A 17,033-nucleotide genomic window follows, 5' to 3' on the forward strand; every position below is an offset into this window, starting at 1 on the left:
ACACACACATATATATATATATACATACCTATCTAGGTGTATAGCTTTGGTCACTGAGTGCAAGGGAAAAATAATAAAATATAGTCTATAAGTTATTAAACAGTAAAACATTAACGTTTTAAGAAGTACAGGTACATTGAGCACTACTGGAGTGGTTTCAGGTAAACTACATTTTAAAGACTGTGTAACACAACAGGTAAGTAACTAACAGCAGCTAAAATGTATATGGATCATCTCTCGGTAGTAGATCCCTTTTGAAAGGCGCTACACGACGGCTGTGGTATAGAAATTACATTTTCTATGTGAACGCTCAAATTTGTGCCTCTGGTAATGTGCCTTACCGGCATTTAAAGAAAATTAGTTTTGTGTCCTCTGCAGTGTTAAGAGAGAAAGGCTTTGGTTTGGGATAAAAGGAAAAAGGTGTAAAGAAAGGAAAGTTGCCTTTTTCTTTTATATAGTATAGAGAGATGTGTTCGCTGACGCTATGATCGCCTTTTGACAGTCGCGTGGGTCTTGTGTAGACTGGTGAGACGCCCCGCCATTAATCGGCTGTGATGGCACTGTCAGTCCTCCACTCGTGTGCGTGTTTCATAATCAGGTGAGGACCTCATAATCGATATCGTGCAAAAGAAAGTGTGAATCGCCTTAATATTATTTTGCCGTGGTGTAGAAAAGGGGTCCCGTGTTTGCACTTGTCTGGGCTATAGCGCAGGGGGAGGATGAAAAAAATTAAAAGTGCTCACTTTGACTTAAGGCAGAAGCGCAGTCAGCGCCTCAAAGGCCGGCACAGCTATGCGCTGGCGCTGGCTGCTCGACTTTGCTGGGCAGGAGACCACAGTTTTGCAGACACGCTCATGATATCAAAAGTCTCAGCGCTCTTTGGAGGTCATTCATATATTATATATATAGCAAAATCCCGCGCTCGCAGCGGAGAAGTAGTGTGTTAAAGAAGTAATGAAAAAGAAAAGGAAACATTTTAATAATAACGTAACATGATTGACATTGTCATGAGTGTTGCTGTCATATATATGCCTGCCTAAATAAGTCACCCTCGCTTTGCTCTTACTTTATTTACCGCTCATTTAATCATGGCTATTGGCGGAAAAATTATAAAATGGAAGGAGGATGGCTTTACCAAAACAATTATTGATGGCGAATCGATTATTCATAAAGCTTGAATTGGTGATGTTTTTCTGTGTTAACCTCATATTTTTCAGACTTCTTCTCAAACTAAGGTGGTGCGAGGATAAAATGAATCGGGATGCGCTGATCAATGTAATCGTGTACAGTACCAGGAAATCATGCATTGACAAAAGCTCCCTTTGCTTGTAATGCAAAGTGTGATTAAATGCATTATTTTTTAACGCGTTATGGAGCACATGCATCGAAGCTTCTCAGCTGTGCTTGTGCTAAGAAAAGGAAAGATTTTAAAAATAACGTAACACGATTGTCAATGTGACCTTTTGTAAGTAGTGCCTGGAGGATTCAGTGTGGAGAAACTCTATAGAGACAGCGTGTGTATTAACTTGTGGAGTCTGACAAAGTTGCTCTGACAAAGTTGAAGAAGACGGCATTAGCGCGGAGCTCAGCTCAGACCGAAATTAGATGAATGGGAGGGGAGATGATGACGTGACTCCCCCACCCGCCTTAACTGTCAATCCCCACAAACACAGTCTCGGAATTTGCATAAGCACACCCCTTCACCTACAATTTTAACTTAGTTATAAAGTGATCAAAACTCTCGCTTATACCCTGCGTCCTCTCATTAAACTTGTATCCCGCATTACCCGTGGGCATGTGAAACGCCAGCGTAGCCTGTCTATGAACTTAATTTAAAGTTTAGGTTTACACCTTGCTTTCTTTCCGAGGCAGCAACACTCATGAATATGGTAGTATATGTCACTCGCCGCTTCTTATTGTTTCGCTGCCTTCTCAATTATATAATGCATGTTTTCTTAAGCGCTTTTTGGAGGTCTTCCTGGTTTTCTACGCACTGCGTTGACAATCAGTTCACGTGATTACGTGGGAGGCGTGATGATGTCACACGAAACTCCGCCCTTCCAGCTCAACTCCATTACAGTTAATGGAGAAAAATACCTTCCAGTTATGACCATTACGTGTAGAATTTCGAAATTACACCTGCCCAACTTTTGTAAGTAAGCTGTAAGGAATGAGCCTGCCAAATTTCAGCCTTCTACCTACACGGGAAGTTGGAGAATTAGTGATGAGTGAGTGAGTGAGTGAGTGAGTGAGTGAGTGAGTGAGTGAGGGCTTTGCCTTTATTAGTATAGATATATATATATATATATATATATATATATATATATATATATATATATATATATATATATATATATATATATATATATATATATATATATATATATATATATAGGCTTTTTACTGCACGGGCTTACACAGCTATAGTTATTAAATATTGATTTAATCAGATGGAATGTATTCTTACTTTGATTGTTAATGGGGGCTACACGGTAAAGGTGTTATTGACTTATTGTGCTTCTGTAACTGGAAGAGAATAATACAGACAGGAGAACTATCATTTTTATTTAAGGAAATGTTTTATTACTGGAGTGGGCTGGCACCCTGACCGGGGTTTGTTTCCTCCCTTGCGCCCTGTGTTGGCTGGGATTGGCTCACGCAGACCCACGTGACCCTGTAGTTGGGCTATAGCGGGCTGGATAATGGATGGATGGAAATGTTTTATTATTATGCTGTGCTGTGACTAAGACGACTTACTGGTCGCCTGTCCAGACTTTGAAAATTTGTTCACAAGGGAGGGATGTTATTGGTAAAGTCAGATGCTTTTTTGACAGCAGGTCCAGATGTGTTCATCCCAACTGCTGCAGCACTCCGATCTTTAATGCCAGCATCCGTGAAAAATGTTGTGTTCTCTTTTCCCCCCAAAGACGTCTATATGGCTTCTGTTTCTATATGAATGACAGTTGTGATTAGTTGTGCAGCATGTACTTTTATTCACATTACATTTTACATAAACAGTACAGTAGATCCCAACTACATTAATACTGACAATGCTCACCTTGGAGTGTCCCATATGTGACAGTGTGCCGGTGACTGATCTGTGCCGAGCCTCTCAGACTTTTTGACCTGCTCCGGAATTGACACTTTTGATTTTGGGTGCAGCACTGCGAATTCAACTTGATCTGCCACAGTGGGTTTGTTATCACCTTATTCAATGACGGGATTCTTTGACGTCAAATGGCAATCAATTATTGTAACTTCGTGAGCTGCCTTCCGCAAATTAGTCATTGCATTTTGATGGTGAATCTAAGTGGGGATGATACCAGAACTGGGGCCTCATGTATAACGCCGTGCGTAGAACTCGCACTATACCATGGCGTAAGCACAAAAGCCGATATGTGTTTACGCACAGAAAAATCCAGATGCAGGAATCTGTGCGTACTCCAACTTCCACATTCTTCCGCTACATAAATCCCGATCAGCGTGAAAACTAACGCTCCTGCACGCGCATTATGTAACGCCCCAAATCCTCCCAGAATTACGCCTATTTGAATATGCAAATCAATATAAATCGCCCTTAAGCGCAGTCTTCTGAGAAAAGACAATGGGAAAAGCACGGGGGAAAATATAAGAATTTCAGCGAATACCAAGTGGAGGCAAAGGAAAAACATACTATTTGTTCAAATAAACCGTGGTATAATCAACAAAAGGAAGTTGATCGAGTGACATAGCGTGTTGGAGAAACTTGAAAGCTCACATTCACAAATCGTACAGTGCCGGAAATAAAAAAGAAGTCACATATCAAGGTTGCCGTGAAAAGCCGAGTTGTAAGCCCACTGTCTGAGTGTCACATGAAAACTTATTAGGGTACAGAGAAAAAAGGCACACGGTGAGGAAAAAGCACGAAATGTCAACTTCAATCTCGACATTTCCACTTTAATCACGTAGTTTATTTTGTCATCAAAGTAGAACATCATAAACTTCATCTTAAAATCGTTTAATTAACCAGTTTCTCAAATCACATCGTAATTAAAGTATAGCACGTTAAATGCTTTGTTTTGTATTTGATTTTCTATGTGCTCTATGTGTGTGAATCACTACTTGTTTCTTAAACCGGCTCTCTTCCTCCAACTGGACACAGAGTCCATTACATTCGTGATATTACAGCTCTCTGAATAACTAAAATACTGAGATGTATACGTGATATCATTTTCATGATGATAGGAGTTAAAGCACGTTATTAAACATGTGTTTCACTTCGATGAAATAATTTATTGCAGCAGTACTCAGGGCGGCTCTAGGCTAGTGGTGGCACTGGGCAGAGGAAGAATCGGTGGCTCCTTCACCCGCCCGTCAGTAAGGTAGCTTATGCACAACGTCCGTTGCGGACAATGCATAGCCGCCTCGTGCTCATGACAAGCATTTAACTTTTGCCGAAATTTGTCGCTGTGTTTTTAGCTGTGTTGTTATTTTCTCTTTCTGTTTTATATTCAATATATATTGGCGTAGCCGTCATGGCAGTCAGTGCTTTTCTTTCCCCAAGTAACCGATCGCCATACAATCAGCTATGTAATAGACGTTAAGCCATCTGTAAGCTTAGCGCCGATTCTTCAAAACATTTAAAGAAAATTGAAATATCTTCGTAGTACATGTTTAATTATTCTATCCTTAACGACACTCCCAGTGAAGAGTATAGATTATTTAAATGAAGTTAAAGTTTTTTCTGTATAATTTAATAAACATATTGTAGCGACCCGGCAGCAGCGCTGGCGGCGTGTTGCATTATGGGTAATTTATGTAAATAGCATTGTGGGTAATTTATGTAAAAGCTTTTTGTTGCGTTAAATTAACCAAGTAATATAATTGTGTTTCCTGTTGTAATTATTGTATGTGTCTGTGCTCAACTGGTGGGGTGGGTTGGGTTGTTGCCGTCCGGGGGTTATTTGAATGTAAATAGTTACCGTCGATAAGAAAGATGGCTTCATTAATGACCTTGGCAATGGCTAAGCAAATGAGTTAAGCTTTGTTTTTGCTGACTATCTGCTCTAATAAAGAGATACAACAGGACAGAGCTGTGTATTGCTAAGATTTCTATCGAAGCAATTATTACCGAGACACTCGGAGTCGTGCGGTGTATGAAGGTCTTGAAGAATTAGAGCGTGCCATCTTAGAGAACAGCGCTATGTTAGAGCACCGGATCAGCGGAACTGTGTGGAGAAAAGAGGCAAACAGGCCTGATGGTGCCAGTATTCCCCGGACAGTGTTACGATCTTCTAGGCACGGCCAGAATGATCATTCAACTACAGCAATGATACCTCAGGTTACCAGTCGGCCAGTCCTCTTTTCACGGTCACCTGCTAAGCTACCGCGATACAGCGGATTGACTCCCTTAGAGCCATACCTTGCACAAGTAGATCTGGCCACCCTACACAATGGATGGAGCTGCGAGGAAGCTGCGACACACTTGGCCCTTGCCTTGAAGGGTCCCGCACTTCAGGTACTCATTGATCTGCCATCAGAGGAGTGTCGTGATCTTCAGGCTCTCACCGCTGCTCTCCCCCGTCGCTTTGGACAAAGAACCTCAGCAGAATGCAGCAGAGAAAAGCTGACTAGCCGACGTCGGCGTGAAGGTGAGAGTGTAGGAGCCTTTGCCGCTGACATCAGGGTATATTCACGAAAAGGTTACCCTACTTTCTCGACAGCAGCGAGGGAGGAACTCAGTCTTCATGCTTTCCTGCGGGGCCTCACACCAGAACGTCTCCGCCAGCATGTCTGTCTGTTGTCACCCCGAGATTTGAGCGAGGCACTGCGAGAGGCTGAGCGGGCTGAAGAGGTACTACAGGCTGAGTCACCGACAAGACAAACGCCACGCCCGAGTCGACTAACAAGAGCTGTTGAACGAAGGGCGGAAGGGGACCTGTCTGAGGTAGTGGAGGGCTGTCGCGCCCAAATAACATCAACCCCCCGACAGAGACAACGAGTAGACCGCTGTTTCCGATGCGGGGAACCAGGGCACTTTGCCAGGGATTGCCCTGCTCCAAGTCCTTTGCCTCGTACAACATCACCGCTGGGAAACGACCTCGGGGTGAGGCCGTGAGGGGACCCTCGCTCCGTTTTTCAGCCCCCCTCCACAATGACTGCCTTAAAGTGGGGCGCTGTGGATTTTCCACTGGACTATACCTAGACTGCACTATTGACGGGCGGCCATGCAGTGCTTTAGTGGACACGGGGTCCACTATTTGTTTGCTACAAAAAGGAGTGTTGCCCGAAACCGCTGGTCTTCTTCCAGAGGACTGGACCCCCACAAATAGCGAACTACACACTGTTACGGGTGAACGGACAGTAATGCCCGGAAAGAAACTGTTATCTGTGTTGGTAGGGACGAGCCAGACCAGCCACGAATTCTGGCTTGCGGACATTAAAGACAAGTGCATTATTGGGTTGGACTTGTTGGCCCACTGGGGAGCACGTGTTGATGTGTCAAGGGCCGTCCTTTGTTTTGGTAATGAGACTGTGCCGCTCCGGTCGGGTTGGAACCGTCCTGAAAGGACTGCCAGAGTGGATTCACCTGGACACCACTGCTCACCGGCTCCCAACCATGGTTTGGAAGTTGCAGAGAACCCCCAGGAGAGTATTGCTGGACAGACAAATTCATCGCACGACCCCCCATCAGCTGAGACGGTTGCCGCTGTAGAGGAATTGGGCCATCGAAGTGGTGAACATCTGAGCACGCCACAGCAGGAGCAACACCAACAATTACTGAATGACTTTGTGGACATTTTTGCTGCTTGAGAGGAGGACTGCACCAGAACCTCGTTAGTAAAACACCACATTGACACTGGCCACGCCGCTCCCATTCGTTTGCCCCACCGATTGCCCCTTGCAAAACGCCAAGCTGCCGAAGAATTGATTCGCGAGATGGTAACCAACGACATTATTGAACCTTCGGACAGTCCCTGGGCCACACCCATGGTCATGGTGCGGAAGAAAACGGGGGGGTTGGCGCCCTTGTGTGGACATTCGTAAATTAAATGCAGTCACTAGAAAAGACTCTTACCCATTGCCCCGCATCGATGATGCATTGGACTATGTGGCTGGATCCCGTTGGTTTAGCACCTTGGACTTGCGCAGTGGATATTGGCAGGTAGAACTGGCATTAGAGGACCGACCCAAAACTGCATTCACCATCGGACAAGGGCTGTGGCAGTTTAAGGTAATGCCGTTTGGACTTTGTAATGCACCGGCCACCTTTGAAAGACTAATGGAGCGGGTCCTAAAAGACATTCCCCGAACCCGTTGTGTGGTCTATTTGGATGACCAGTTGATTCATGCCAGAGACTTTGACCAGGCTGTGCACAATTTAAGGGAGGTCCTGACCGCCATTCGTAGCGCCGGGTTGTGGTTGAACCCTGAAAAATGTAATCTTCTCGCCCGACAGACCCAGTTTTTAGGACACGTAATCAGAGAGCGTGAGCAACTGGCAACCGCCAGCCAACATCACCGAACTGTGGAGCTTCCTGGGTTTAGCCTCGTACTACAGGAGGTTTGTAAAAGACTTTGCAACCATTGCCAGCCCCTTGCACCGACTGACGAGTAAGGGCCAACAGTTTGGGTGGACGGAGGATTGCACAGCCGCTTTCCAACAACTGAAAGCTACCCTCGTCAGCGCGCCGGTCCTGGTTTACCCTGACCCCAACCAACCTTTTGTGGTGGACACTGACGCTAGCAATGTGGGGATTGGGGCCGTACTCTCACAGAAGGGGGAGGCTGGAGAGAGAGTTGTAGCTTCTTACAGCTGCAGCCTCAGTCGACCGGAGAGAAATTACTGCGTCACTCGGCGGGAGCTGTTGGCAGTGATCTTAGCGGTACGGCACTTTTGGCCCTACCTATTGGGCACTAGGTTCACGCTGCGGACTGACCATGCTAGCCTCACCTGGATGTTAAATTTCCGGCAACCAGAGGGCCAGGTGGCGAGGTGGATGGAGATCCTCCAGGAATATGATTTCGAGGTACAGCACCGACCGGGACGACAGCATGCCAACGCTGATGCCCTCTCCAGGCGTCCATGCCTCAGCAACGAGTGTCGATATTGCCGCCGACAGGAAGAAAGGGGTCTGGGGCCATCGTCAGCATCCGCAAGGCCAGATGACACTGTTGGAGCAGGGGAGCCGTTCACCATTGACCAATTGAGGCAATTACAGGCGAACGACCAAGCGCTAGAGAAGGTAAAGGGCTGGTTGGAGACCCAAGAATGTCCCGACTGGCAAACTGTGTCTTCACAAGGGCCTGAACTCAAGTTACTACACTCCCAGTGGGGCAACTTGGAGTTGCACGATGGCATAATTTACAGACGGTGGCAAGCACCCAGGGGGGGGATTGACCGACTACAACTGCTGGTTCCCCAGGCTTTGCGCGCCGAGGTCCTCCGATGGGTCCATGGAGCATCTGGATCCAGACACTACGGAAACGCTAAGACAGTGCGTCGACTGCAGCAGCGGTTCTATTGGCCCGGGTGTCGGCAAGACGCGGAGCTGCACGTCTACTGCTGTGACATCTGCACTGCGCAAAAAGGACCTGGTCAACGTTCTCACGCACCGTTGCAACAGTACCTTGTCTGGGCACCCATGGAGAGAATCGGAGTGGACGTACTGGGTCCTTTTCCTGTAACTGAAGCCGGAAATTGTTTTATTTTAGTTGCGATGGATTATTTCACTAAATGGCCAGAGGCGTATGCAGTTCCGGATCAGAGTGCCTCCACAGCAGCACAAAAACTAGTGGATGAAATGTTCACTCGATTTGGGGTTCCGGAAGAACTGCACAGTGATCAAGGGCGAAACTTCGAGAGCCGTTTGTTCAGGGAGGTGTGTCAGCGACTGGGGGTGAAAAAGACTAGAACCACCCCCCTTCACCCGCAAAGTGATGGACTGGTCGAGCGATTTAATCGCACCCTGGCCACTCAACTGGCGATCCTGACTAGTCATCACCAGCGAGACTGGGACCAACATTTGCCTCGGTCTTGCCATGGTCCAGTGGGCATATAGGACAGCCGTACAAGAATCAAGCCAATGCACACCAGTGGGGCTGATGTTCGGGAGAGAACTGTGCACGCCAGTGAATTTGGTGTTTGGCTCGCCCCCTGAGCCTGAGATTGTTGGTGGGCCTGAACTGGATTATTTTAGACGGTTGAAAGAGCGCCTGGACACCGTTCATCGACTGGCCAGGGAGGCATTGGAGGGAGCTGGAGCTCGCCAGAAACGGGCTTATGACACACGGGCTCATGGCCCGACACTGAAACCAGGAGACAAAGTGTGGGTATTTTGCCCGCAACGGAAACGGGGACTGTCTCCTAAATTGACTCACCATTGGCAAGGACCTGGAGAAATTTTGGACAAAATATCGGAGGTAGTTTTCCGAGTCCGAATGCCTGGACGGGGCAGACGGGTGGTGCTGCACAAGGACCGGTTGGCACCATACCACCCACTGGCCCCAGAACAAGAAAGACTTGAGAATCCAAGTGGCTGTCCAACCTCCACCCCCGGCGCCGAGACAGACATTGACAGTCTCGGGACTGAGCCTGACACGAGTGATGGTACATCAGGCAGGCCGAAGCGCGTCCGTCGCCGGCCAGGACATTTGCTCGATTTTTACTGTGATGAGTAGGGTTGTGGGGACCCTAACCCTCTGGGGCTGTGTAGCGACCCGGCAGCAGCGCTGGCGGCGTGTTGCATTATGGGTAATTTATGTAAATAGCATTGTGGGTAATTTATGTAAAAGCTTATTGTTGCGTTAAATTAACCAAGTAATATAATTGTGTTTCCTGTTGTAATTATTGTATGTGTCTGTGCTCAACTGGTGGGGTGGGTTGGGTTGTTGCCGTCCGGGGGTTATTTGAATGTAAATAGTTACCGTCGATAAGAAAGATGGCTTCATTAATGACCTTGGCAATGGCTAAGCAAATGAGTTAAGCTTTGTTTTTGCTGACTATCTGCTCTAATAAAGAGATACAACAGGATAGAGCTGTGTATTGCTAAGATTTCTATCGAAGCAATTATTACCGAGACACTCGGAGTCGTGCGGTGTATGGGACACGAGTGCTCGCTACCTAAAGAGCTGGGTGCAGCTGCGTGCATAACTCTGGCAGTCCGCTAGCCTACAGCTTGGGAGAGGTGCACGGCAGAATACGGCTCTAAAAACTTTAAGACTCAACCACAGGTCGCTACAATATTTTGCTGAATTTCACCTTATAAATGATATCGTTTCTGTTTCTGAACCGCGAGGTCCGTACAGGAAAGACTTTAAAACATTCTGCAGTGGCTGAGACAGCGTGTCCTTGAAGCTGTATACCGATAATTCCCTTTCCGATCAGCTGCTGCTGTGATTCACACTCAGATACAGTGATATAAATACTCTGAGTGGTGCAGTGAGAGAAATATTGAAAAAGATGATCCGCTGTGGCAACTCCTAACAAGAGGAGCTGAAAGAAGAAGAAGTGAGAGTAACAACGCTAAAGCAGTTTTGGTATTTGGAATACTATGGCTGTTCCCTCTACCATTATATTGTTACAAGTTAATTACAATCAGATGCATTACACTAATAAACAATATGCGGTTAGTTTCGGTGTATTTATAAAGCCGCGTCAGGAAAATAAGGTGTAACCACACAGGAACAGTAGCACTGCTTTGACGCTGGGTGCCGCCAGTCTGCAAAACCGAGCGGAGAACTTGCGTAAGACATGGTATGAGGTACCGTGAAAAAGTGCGTGGATTTACGCCAAGCGTAGGTTTTATACATCGCGATTTGAACGTGGAAAAGTTCTTACGCAACATTTCTTTGCGTACGCACCGTTTATACATGATGCCCCAGGGGTTCTCGTCATTGATCCTCCTCTTGTGAAAAGTTTTTTTTTAATTTTTTTATTCCTCTATTTAACAAAAAAATCCTCTGCACAGGGGGCACACACCCCTAATTATATTGGGCATTTTATGTAAAAATTTTCACTGTAAAACGTAATAAAATTTGAGTGTTTGGAGGCTTGACATAAACTACAGTCCAGAAGGCTTAAATGTCTGTTTTCGTTTCTGATCGCTATACTGCACTTACTTCCCTATCGGGCAATTCCCTATAAACAGTTTCCGCCAATCAGCGCCTTCCAAACATGCAGCATGACAGTGTGTCGTTGTGCTCTAGAGTCATAAGTCTCGGTAATTAGTAACAAATATTTTTCCTGCTAATTAAAATGAATCATTTTTAAACAAAATTAATAATGACAAGGTGAACAACTCACAGCTGTTAGTAACGTGTGGCGATTTCATTTATCTCAATGGCACCCTAAAATTACCGGTATTTATTTAAATCCGCCTTCACTGTCCAGTATTTGTCCAAGGCCTGAAACATCATAACTAAAAAACGGGACGTGCTCGACGAGAACAGTTTTCAGATTTGGAGTCAGTAAAGGAACTTTGTTAAAGGATAGGTGAAAGAATCCCAGTAGTGAAATGCTTGTTGACCAATGTGATAAAAAATTTGATTAAATCGAAGCGACATAAATATTCAATAAAGACTTTGTAGAGGCGCCCACAAAAACACTTGACTACAGGCAAGTTAATTACATTTGGCAATGATTTTATTTACACAAGTCTTCCATGTTAGTTTGCAATGTACCAATACGCCCACAATTTTCCTAAATTAAATTATTCGGGTGATGCCCTGAAGAAGTTTAGTATACTTTCTGCTCTTTCGCAAAGCAAATAAGTTTGGTTTTAATTATCGAGAGATTTAAAACCCCAATTGCTTGCCCCGTGTAAGAACTGTCAAGTTACTGCTTGAGATGATCTTACACTTTTACGGCTGTTTTTATTTATGATGCTAATTTTATCATCTTCTTGGCATAATTAACCTCAGTATTTCATGCGTCTTGTTTATTACAAACACGATTGGTGTCTGATTGGCAATCGTTTTCTCCGCACGTGTTACTAACATTAAGAAGTCGCACGCCTTCACTCGTGTATATAAAGACTGAGCTGCACTTCATCCTTTATTGCGTTTTGCTGCTTTTCCCTTTTTTTGTTTCAATATGTCGTTTAAAGGTAAGGGTCAGATAGCCGTGGTGTTGCTGCTCTTTTACCTCTGCGATGTTTTTGCTCAGCCCCGTTTCAAAGGACGGAAGCTTATCGCAAAGCAACACAAGCCGGCCGTCGTGCAATATGTTGAGCCGAGAGCTGGCGCTCCGCAGACCGTAACCGCTCAGTGCACCGACAGCGAGGTGATCGTCACCATTAGTCCGGACTTGCTGGGCATCCAAAAGCCGGTCCAGCCATCTGATCTTTCCATGGGTGGGTGTGGCGTCACCAGCCCGGCCGGTGCTCAGCCTTTTGTGATTGAAGCCCCTCTGCAGGGCTGTGGGAGCACCGTGGAGGTGAGTGGCCTCAGCACTCTCGCACTTGTCTTTAACTTGGCACTTAATTTCTCAAGGTGACCGTTACCGAAAGCTTTTCTAGTAGGTGGCCGCGGTCTGTTTAGTATTTACTGTTAAGGCGGTCAAGTCACAATAGAGCAGGCACACATTTAATGAAATCTTTGTCCCAGTTGTGTCCGTTTTGTGAAAGATTTTTTTTATATAAAATATATATAAAATTATATATATATATATATATATATATACATACACACACTATTGTACTGGAATGAAATGAGATTTGGGCAGTAAAGTCTCTGTTACATGCCCAGACCCTGGTGTAGTGCCCACTCTGACCTTAATGTGGGCTCATGTGCCTGGTTAGAGTGCACACATATTGAAATCTGATTTATGCAGCACAGTGATTGGTCTAGCAGCTACTTTTGAAATGTAATTTTGTCTCAAGTTTTAACCTTATAGGGTTAAAGAGCACATTAGGATTAATAGTCCTACTCCAAACCCTAAGCAGGGTACTTCGCTGGTCAGGTTGTGCTTTTCTTCAGGCATTGCTGTGGGTTTTCAGCTGTGAAACTCAAGCTGCTAATGTCTAATCCAACTTGTTGCTTGTATGGAATCTTAAATGGCCTTATCAAAAGATCCTGAATTTTCAAATTGAGAAAGCAGATTTATACTTCTAATTCTTGATGCCTAATCTACAAGACTGCAAAAAAGGAACATACATTAGGGGCAAGATCTACATTTCAAATAACTAGATGCCATTTGCTTGCCTTTGTTTCAGTTTTTAAAAATTCTTGGGTGCCTGGTGTGCTCCAGTTTCTGATCTAAGATGACTTGGAGGGCCACCTACAATATCTTGCAGCTTGTAATTTTTCAGGTTATAAAGTGAGCTGTTTTGAGTAATTGGCTAGGTGATTAGGTTTAAATTCTGCAAAATTGCAATAGCACTTACAAATTGACTAAAGTCAATCGATCTAAAGCTTTTTTTAAAGCTATTTAACCAAGTTGTTGGCTCATCTCTTTAGATGCTGGGAGCTTTAATAGTGTACACCTTCACCATTGACTACAATCCTTCTCCAATTGATGGTCTTTCCATTGTAAGAACAAATCCAGCTGTGGTGCAGATTGAATGCCAGTACAACAGGTGAGATGCCATTTAAGGCAAAAGTGGATTTGGCCTACAGTATACTAATCCAAACATGGAACCAAGTGCCAAATACTGACATTGTGCTGTGTTGCGCTACAAGAATCTGCCCTGATTTGAAGACTTGTCCTGTGGCTCACTTTTTTTTTTCCCCTCCAACCCAGGCTACACAACGTAAGCAGCAATGCCTTAAACCCCACTTGGGTTCCTTACACCTCCACGATATCTGCTGATGATATTCTGGGCTTCTCGCTAGTTATAATGAGCAGTAGGTGTACACATTTAAAAATCCAACTTTCCATTTGCACTGATGTGATCTGAACACCTTGTAACATTCCTGTCTGCAGGTGACTGGAGTGGGCCGAGTCCATCCAATACCTTCTTCCTAGGAGACCTCATTAACCTTCAAGCATCTGTGGACAGCACTAACCACGAGCCTCTCCGTGTCTTTGTGGACCGCTGTGTGGCCACTCCTGGGTCCAATGCATCTGCCCCAGCCTACACCTTCATTGGCAATAATGGGTGGGTGTGAGTAATAGTCTGAACAGATCTTGGTTTGGAAATGTAATGCTATGGTCCCTCTTGTGTATTGCAGGTGTTTCTTAGACAGCCAACTGACAGGTTCCAATTCACAGTTCGTGTCCCCCAGAGTTGCCCAGTCTGTAATGCAGTTCCAGCTGGATGCCTTCAGGTTTTATGGCCTGACTACTAGTTCAGTAAGTCCTCTCCTCCCATCGCCTTTGGAGGAACCCATTGAATCTCCAAGGTGTGACTATTTTCTTGCATGTCTGCTTTTAGATCTTCATTACATGCCATCTGAAGGTGACCTTGGTGTCTGCTAATGTCGATCCTTTGAATAAGGATTGTTCATACAACTCTGCACTGAGCCAGTAAGTGACTGACTGGGAGGATGAGGGTGCACCTGTTCAGATGAGGTAGCCGGTTGTGATTGGTGGCTGTGCTTTCAGGTGGATCTCAGTGGATGGGGACAATGCTGTCTGTAGCTGCTGTGACACAAGCTGTGCCAACCCCCCTCCCTTCAGGAGGGGCTCTGGTGCCCCTAAACACAGACCCAGGAGAGCAAGTAAGTGACCTCACAAGCAGACTTCCCAGTGTCTAGATTGGGATAGACAAGCTGTAATTGTATTTTTCAGGTGAAGTGAGTGCGCCAGCTGGATGGAAGGAGACCATTTCTGTTGGTCCTCTTTTTCTGGAGCAGGTCTCTCCTTTGTCTTCTGTATCACAGTCCCTGTCTGTTCACCAAGATAAAGCTTCTCCAGGTAACTTGTTTTGACAGTCTAAATGGAAGCCGTAGTGACTTGGTTTCTACAGTCCGAACATTGCTGTAGTTTTTTCAGCTGTGAAAGTTGCAAAAATTGCTTGTCCAGAATTTTTAAATGGCCTTCCAAATTTCAGGGTGAATAGATAATCTAGCAGTGTTTAGCATTTGTTCATTCCTAATGCCTTTTTCTCCTTGCAGGCTCCCAATTCCAAGATTCCATCCTTGGTACTGTTGTAGGTGTCCTGGCTGTCTCGTGTGTGGCTGTACTATTCTTGGCCTACAGAAAAGCAAAGGGTGTTTAATACTAAGCAATAAAATTTTAAAACTTGCATTGTCTATAGTGTGTATATATATATTTTTTGGGGGTGGAAGGAGGGGTATGAACACCTTTATAATAGAATCTGACCTTGCTGAGGGATCTTCATAGACGTGACCACATGTATGGTCATTCAGATCAAGGGTTGCCTAGGAGTACAGGAGATTGTTCTGTCTCGGATATCTCTCTCAAATATAATATGCCTGATCTCCCTTTGCTAGAAAGTGGCATCTGCATAAATAAGCACACTGCCCTAAGCAATAGTCTCCACTCCAGCTTCCCAAAATCTGAGTTCATCCTTCAGATTTGATGGATCTTTTCAAAGCTGCTGTAATGCCATTGCCTAGAGAGAAAATGACAAGATCAAGATGGGTTTCCCAAATAGTCCTGCATTTTGAATCCTGTAGCTCTGATCTGATGTTTACACAGCTTGTGAGTGGGGTTTTCTTTTTAGTGTTGCTTCCTGAATTCCTTTATAGGGGAAGGAACCTGAGATTTGGGTAAAGGCTAAAATAAGCATCCCTAGTTTATGGTAAGAGTCAATTTTTAAAGTACACAATTAAAATTCTGGGTTTCCAGGATTAAGTTTGTGCCCCACTGAGCTAAACATTTTGGCTTTGCTCTAAAGTGTTTTAAAGGCAGTCATAAGTGAGTGACTGGACATGGTGAAAGATCATTAAGATGGGTTTTTTTGTTTTTTTTTTAATATTCTGGTTGCTAGACACTTTCTTCATAGGAACTGATGAGTGGATTCTGGTCAAATGGCTTCATAATGTAACGGGAAGGATGTAGTTGCTATTAGATGTAAATCGGTTTAATAATCCACTTTGGATATCGGCACTGAAGATCTACTGTCTGTAGTGAACACAACTTGCCCGTGATATTCTCTGGCAGTTGGGGTTAATTTCATTTAAATAAACCTCTAGAGCAACAGTGCTGGTTCCTTGTAACAAGGGGTACCTATCAATTTGGCTTGGACTTTTATCTCCTTCTGCTATAAAACTACAGATTTTGAATTTTTAGTCAATGTGGATTTTATTTTTTTTTTTTGAGCCTATTTTGATTATCTAACTCCAAGTTTGGTAGCTTTTTGCCCTACTGTGTTTGGTTTAAAGTTGAAAAAACCTTTAAACCCAACATGCATTTAGCTTATTTGGAGTAAAGCTGTAAACTGACATTACAAACTGTCATGGTACCCAATCTGAGTGGTATACTTGTGTCCTTGCCGTAGAAAGGAAAATGCATCATCAAACACTCGCAGGGCTACCCTTAACAGTGAAACGGTCTCTCCAGTCTTTTGATAGTGTTGGGTTGCTGCAGAAGAAACTGAACTAATGGTGGAGGTGGGTTATCAAGGAAGTAGTTAATAAGCCTTGCCATTTGGTCAATTCGTAATTGGGTAGGGTTAGGATCATTTTTCTGTGTCCATTCTGGTAAATGAAGATGAAGTCTCTGGGCTGTGGATATGTCTTGATCATTGACTCTGCATACAGTCTTCTCTGAAGGTTTGGATGTGGCGTTTCAATGGAAGGGCAATTTTAGCAGTTCTGTAAACCTGAGCTGACTTTTGAGAAAAATAGGCCTCCAAATTACATGAGAAATCTTAAGACAATGTCTTATTGTTTAGCGGGAGATAAGAGCTACTTTGTTTTGCCATGAAAAAGCTGAAACTGAAGCCTGTCAAATTGGTTTATGCACTTTTATAAATGTAGGTATTGGGGTTTAATGGATTCTTTCAAATAGAATATCTAATACTATAATTTGCTGCACATGCAAATCCACTTAAAAGTGTAAATTGTTTCAAGTAGCAATTGTGCCTGCATAGTAAGTCAGGGAACAGCAAAGGGCTACTCAATATTAGTTAATATTCTAATACTGT

The 17,033-nt window shown here is 44.4% G+C and overlaps 1 protein-coding gene across 1 annotated transcript; it reads left to right on the forward strand.

The window, feature by feature from the left end:
• Positions 1-12,020: 12,020 nt before the first annotated feature.
• On the forward strand, positions 12,021-15,174 carry LOC120533217 (zona pellucida sperm-binding protein 3-like). Its single transcript, XM_039759992.1, has 9 exons — positions 12,021-12,415; positions 13,438-13,556; positions 13,721-13,824; positions 13,904-14,078; positions 14,152-14,272; positions 14,355-14,446; positions 14,525-14,640; positions 14,711-14,836; positions 15,037-15,174. The coding sequence occupies exons 1-9, from the start codon at positions 12,074-12,076 to the stop codon at positions 15,138-15,140; spliced, it is 1,299 nt and encodes a 432-aa protein (XP_039615926.1). The 5' UTR covers positions 12,021-12,073; the 3' UTR covers positions 15,141-15,174.
• The last annotated feature ends 1,859 nt before the right edge of the window (positions 15,175-17,033 follow it).

This window comes from Polypterus senegalus, chromosome 8 (genome assembly GCF_016835505.1).
Source record: "Polypterus senegalus isolate Bchr_013 chromosome 8, ASM1683550v1, whole genome shotgun sequence".
NCBI lineage: Eukaryota > Metazoa > Chordata > Cladistia > Polypteriformes > Polypteridae > Polypterus > Polypterus senegalus.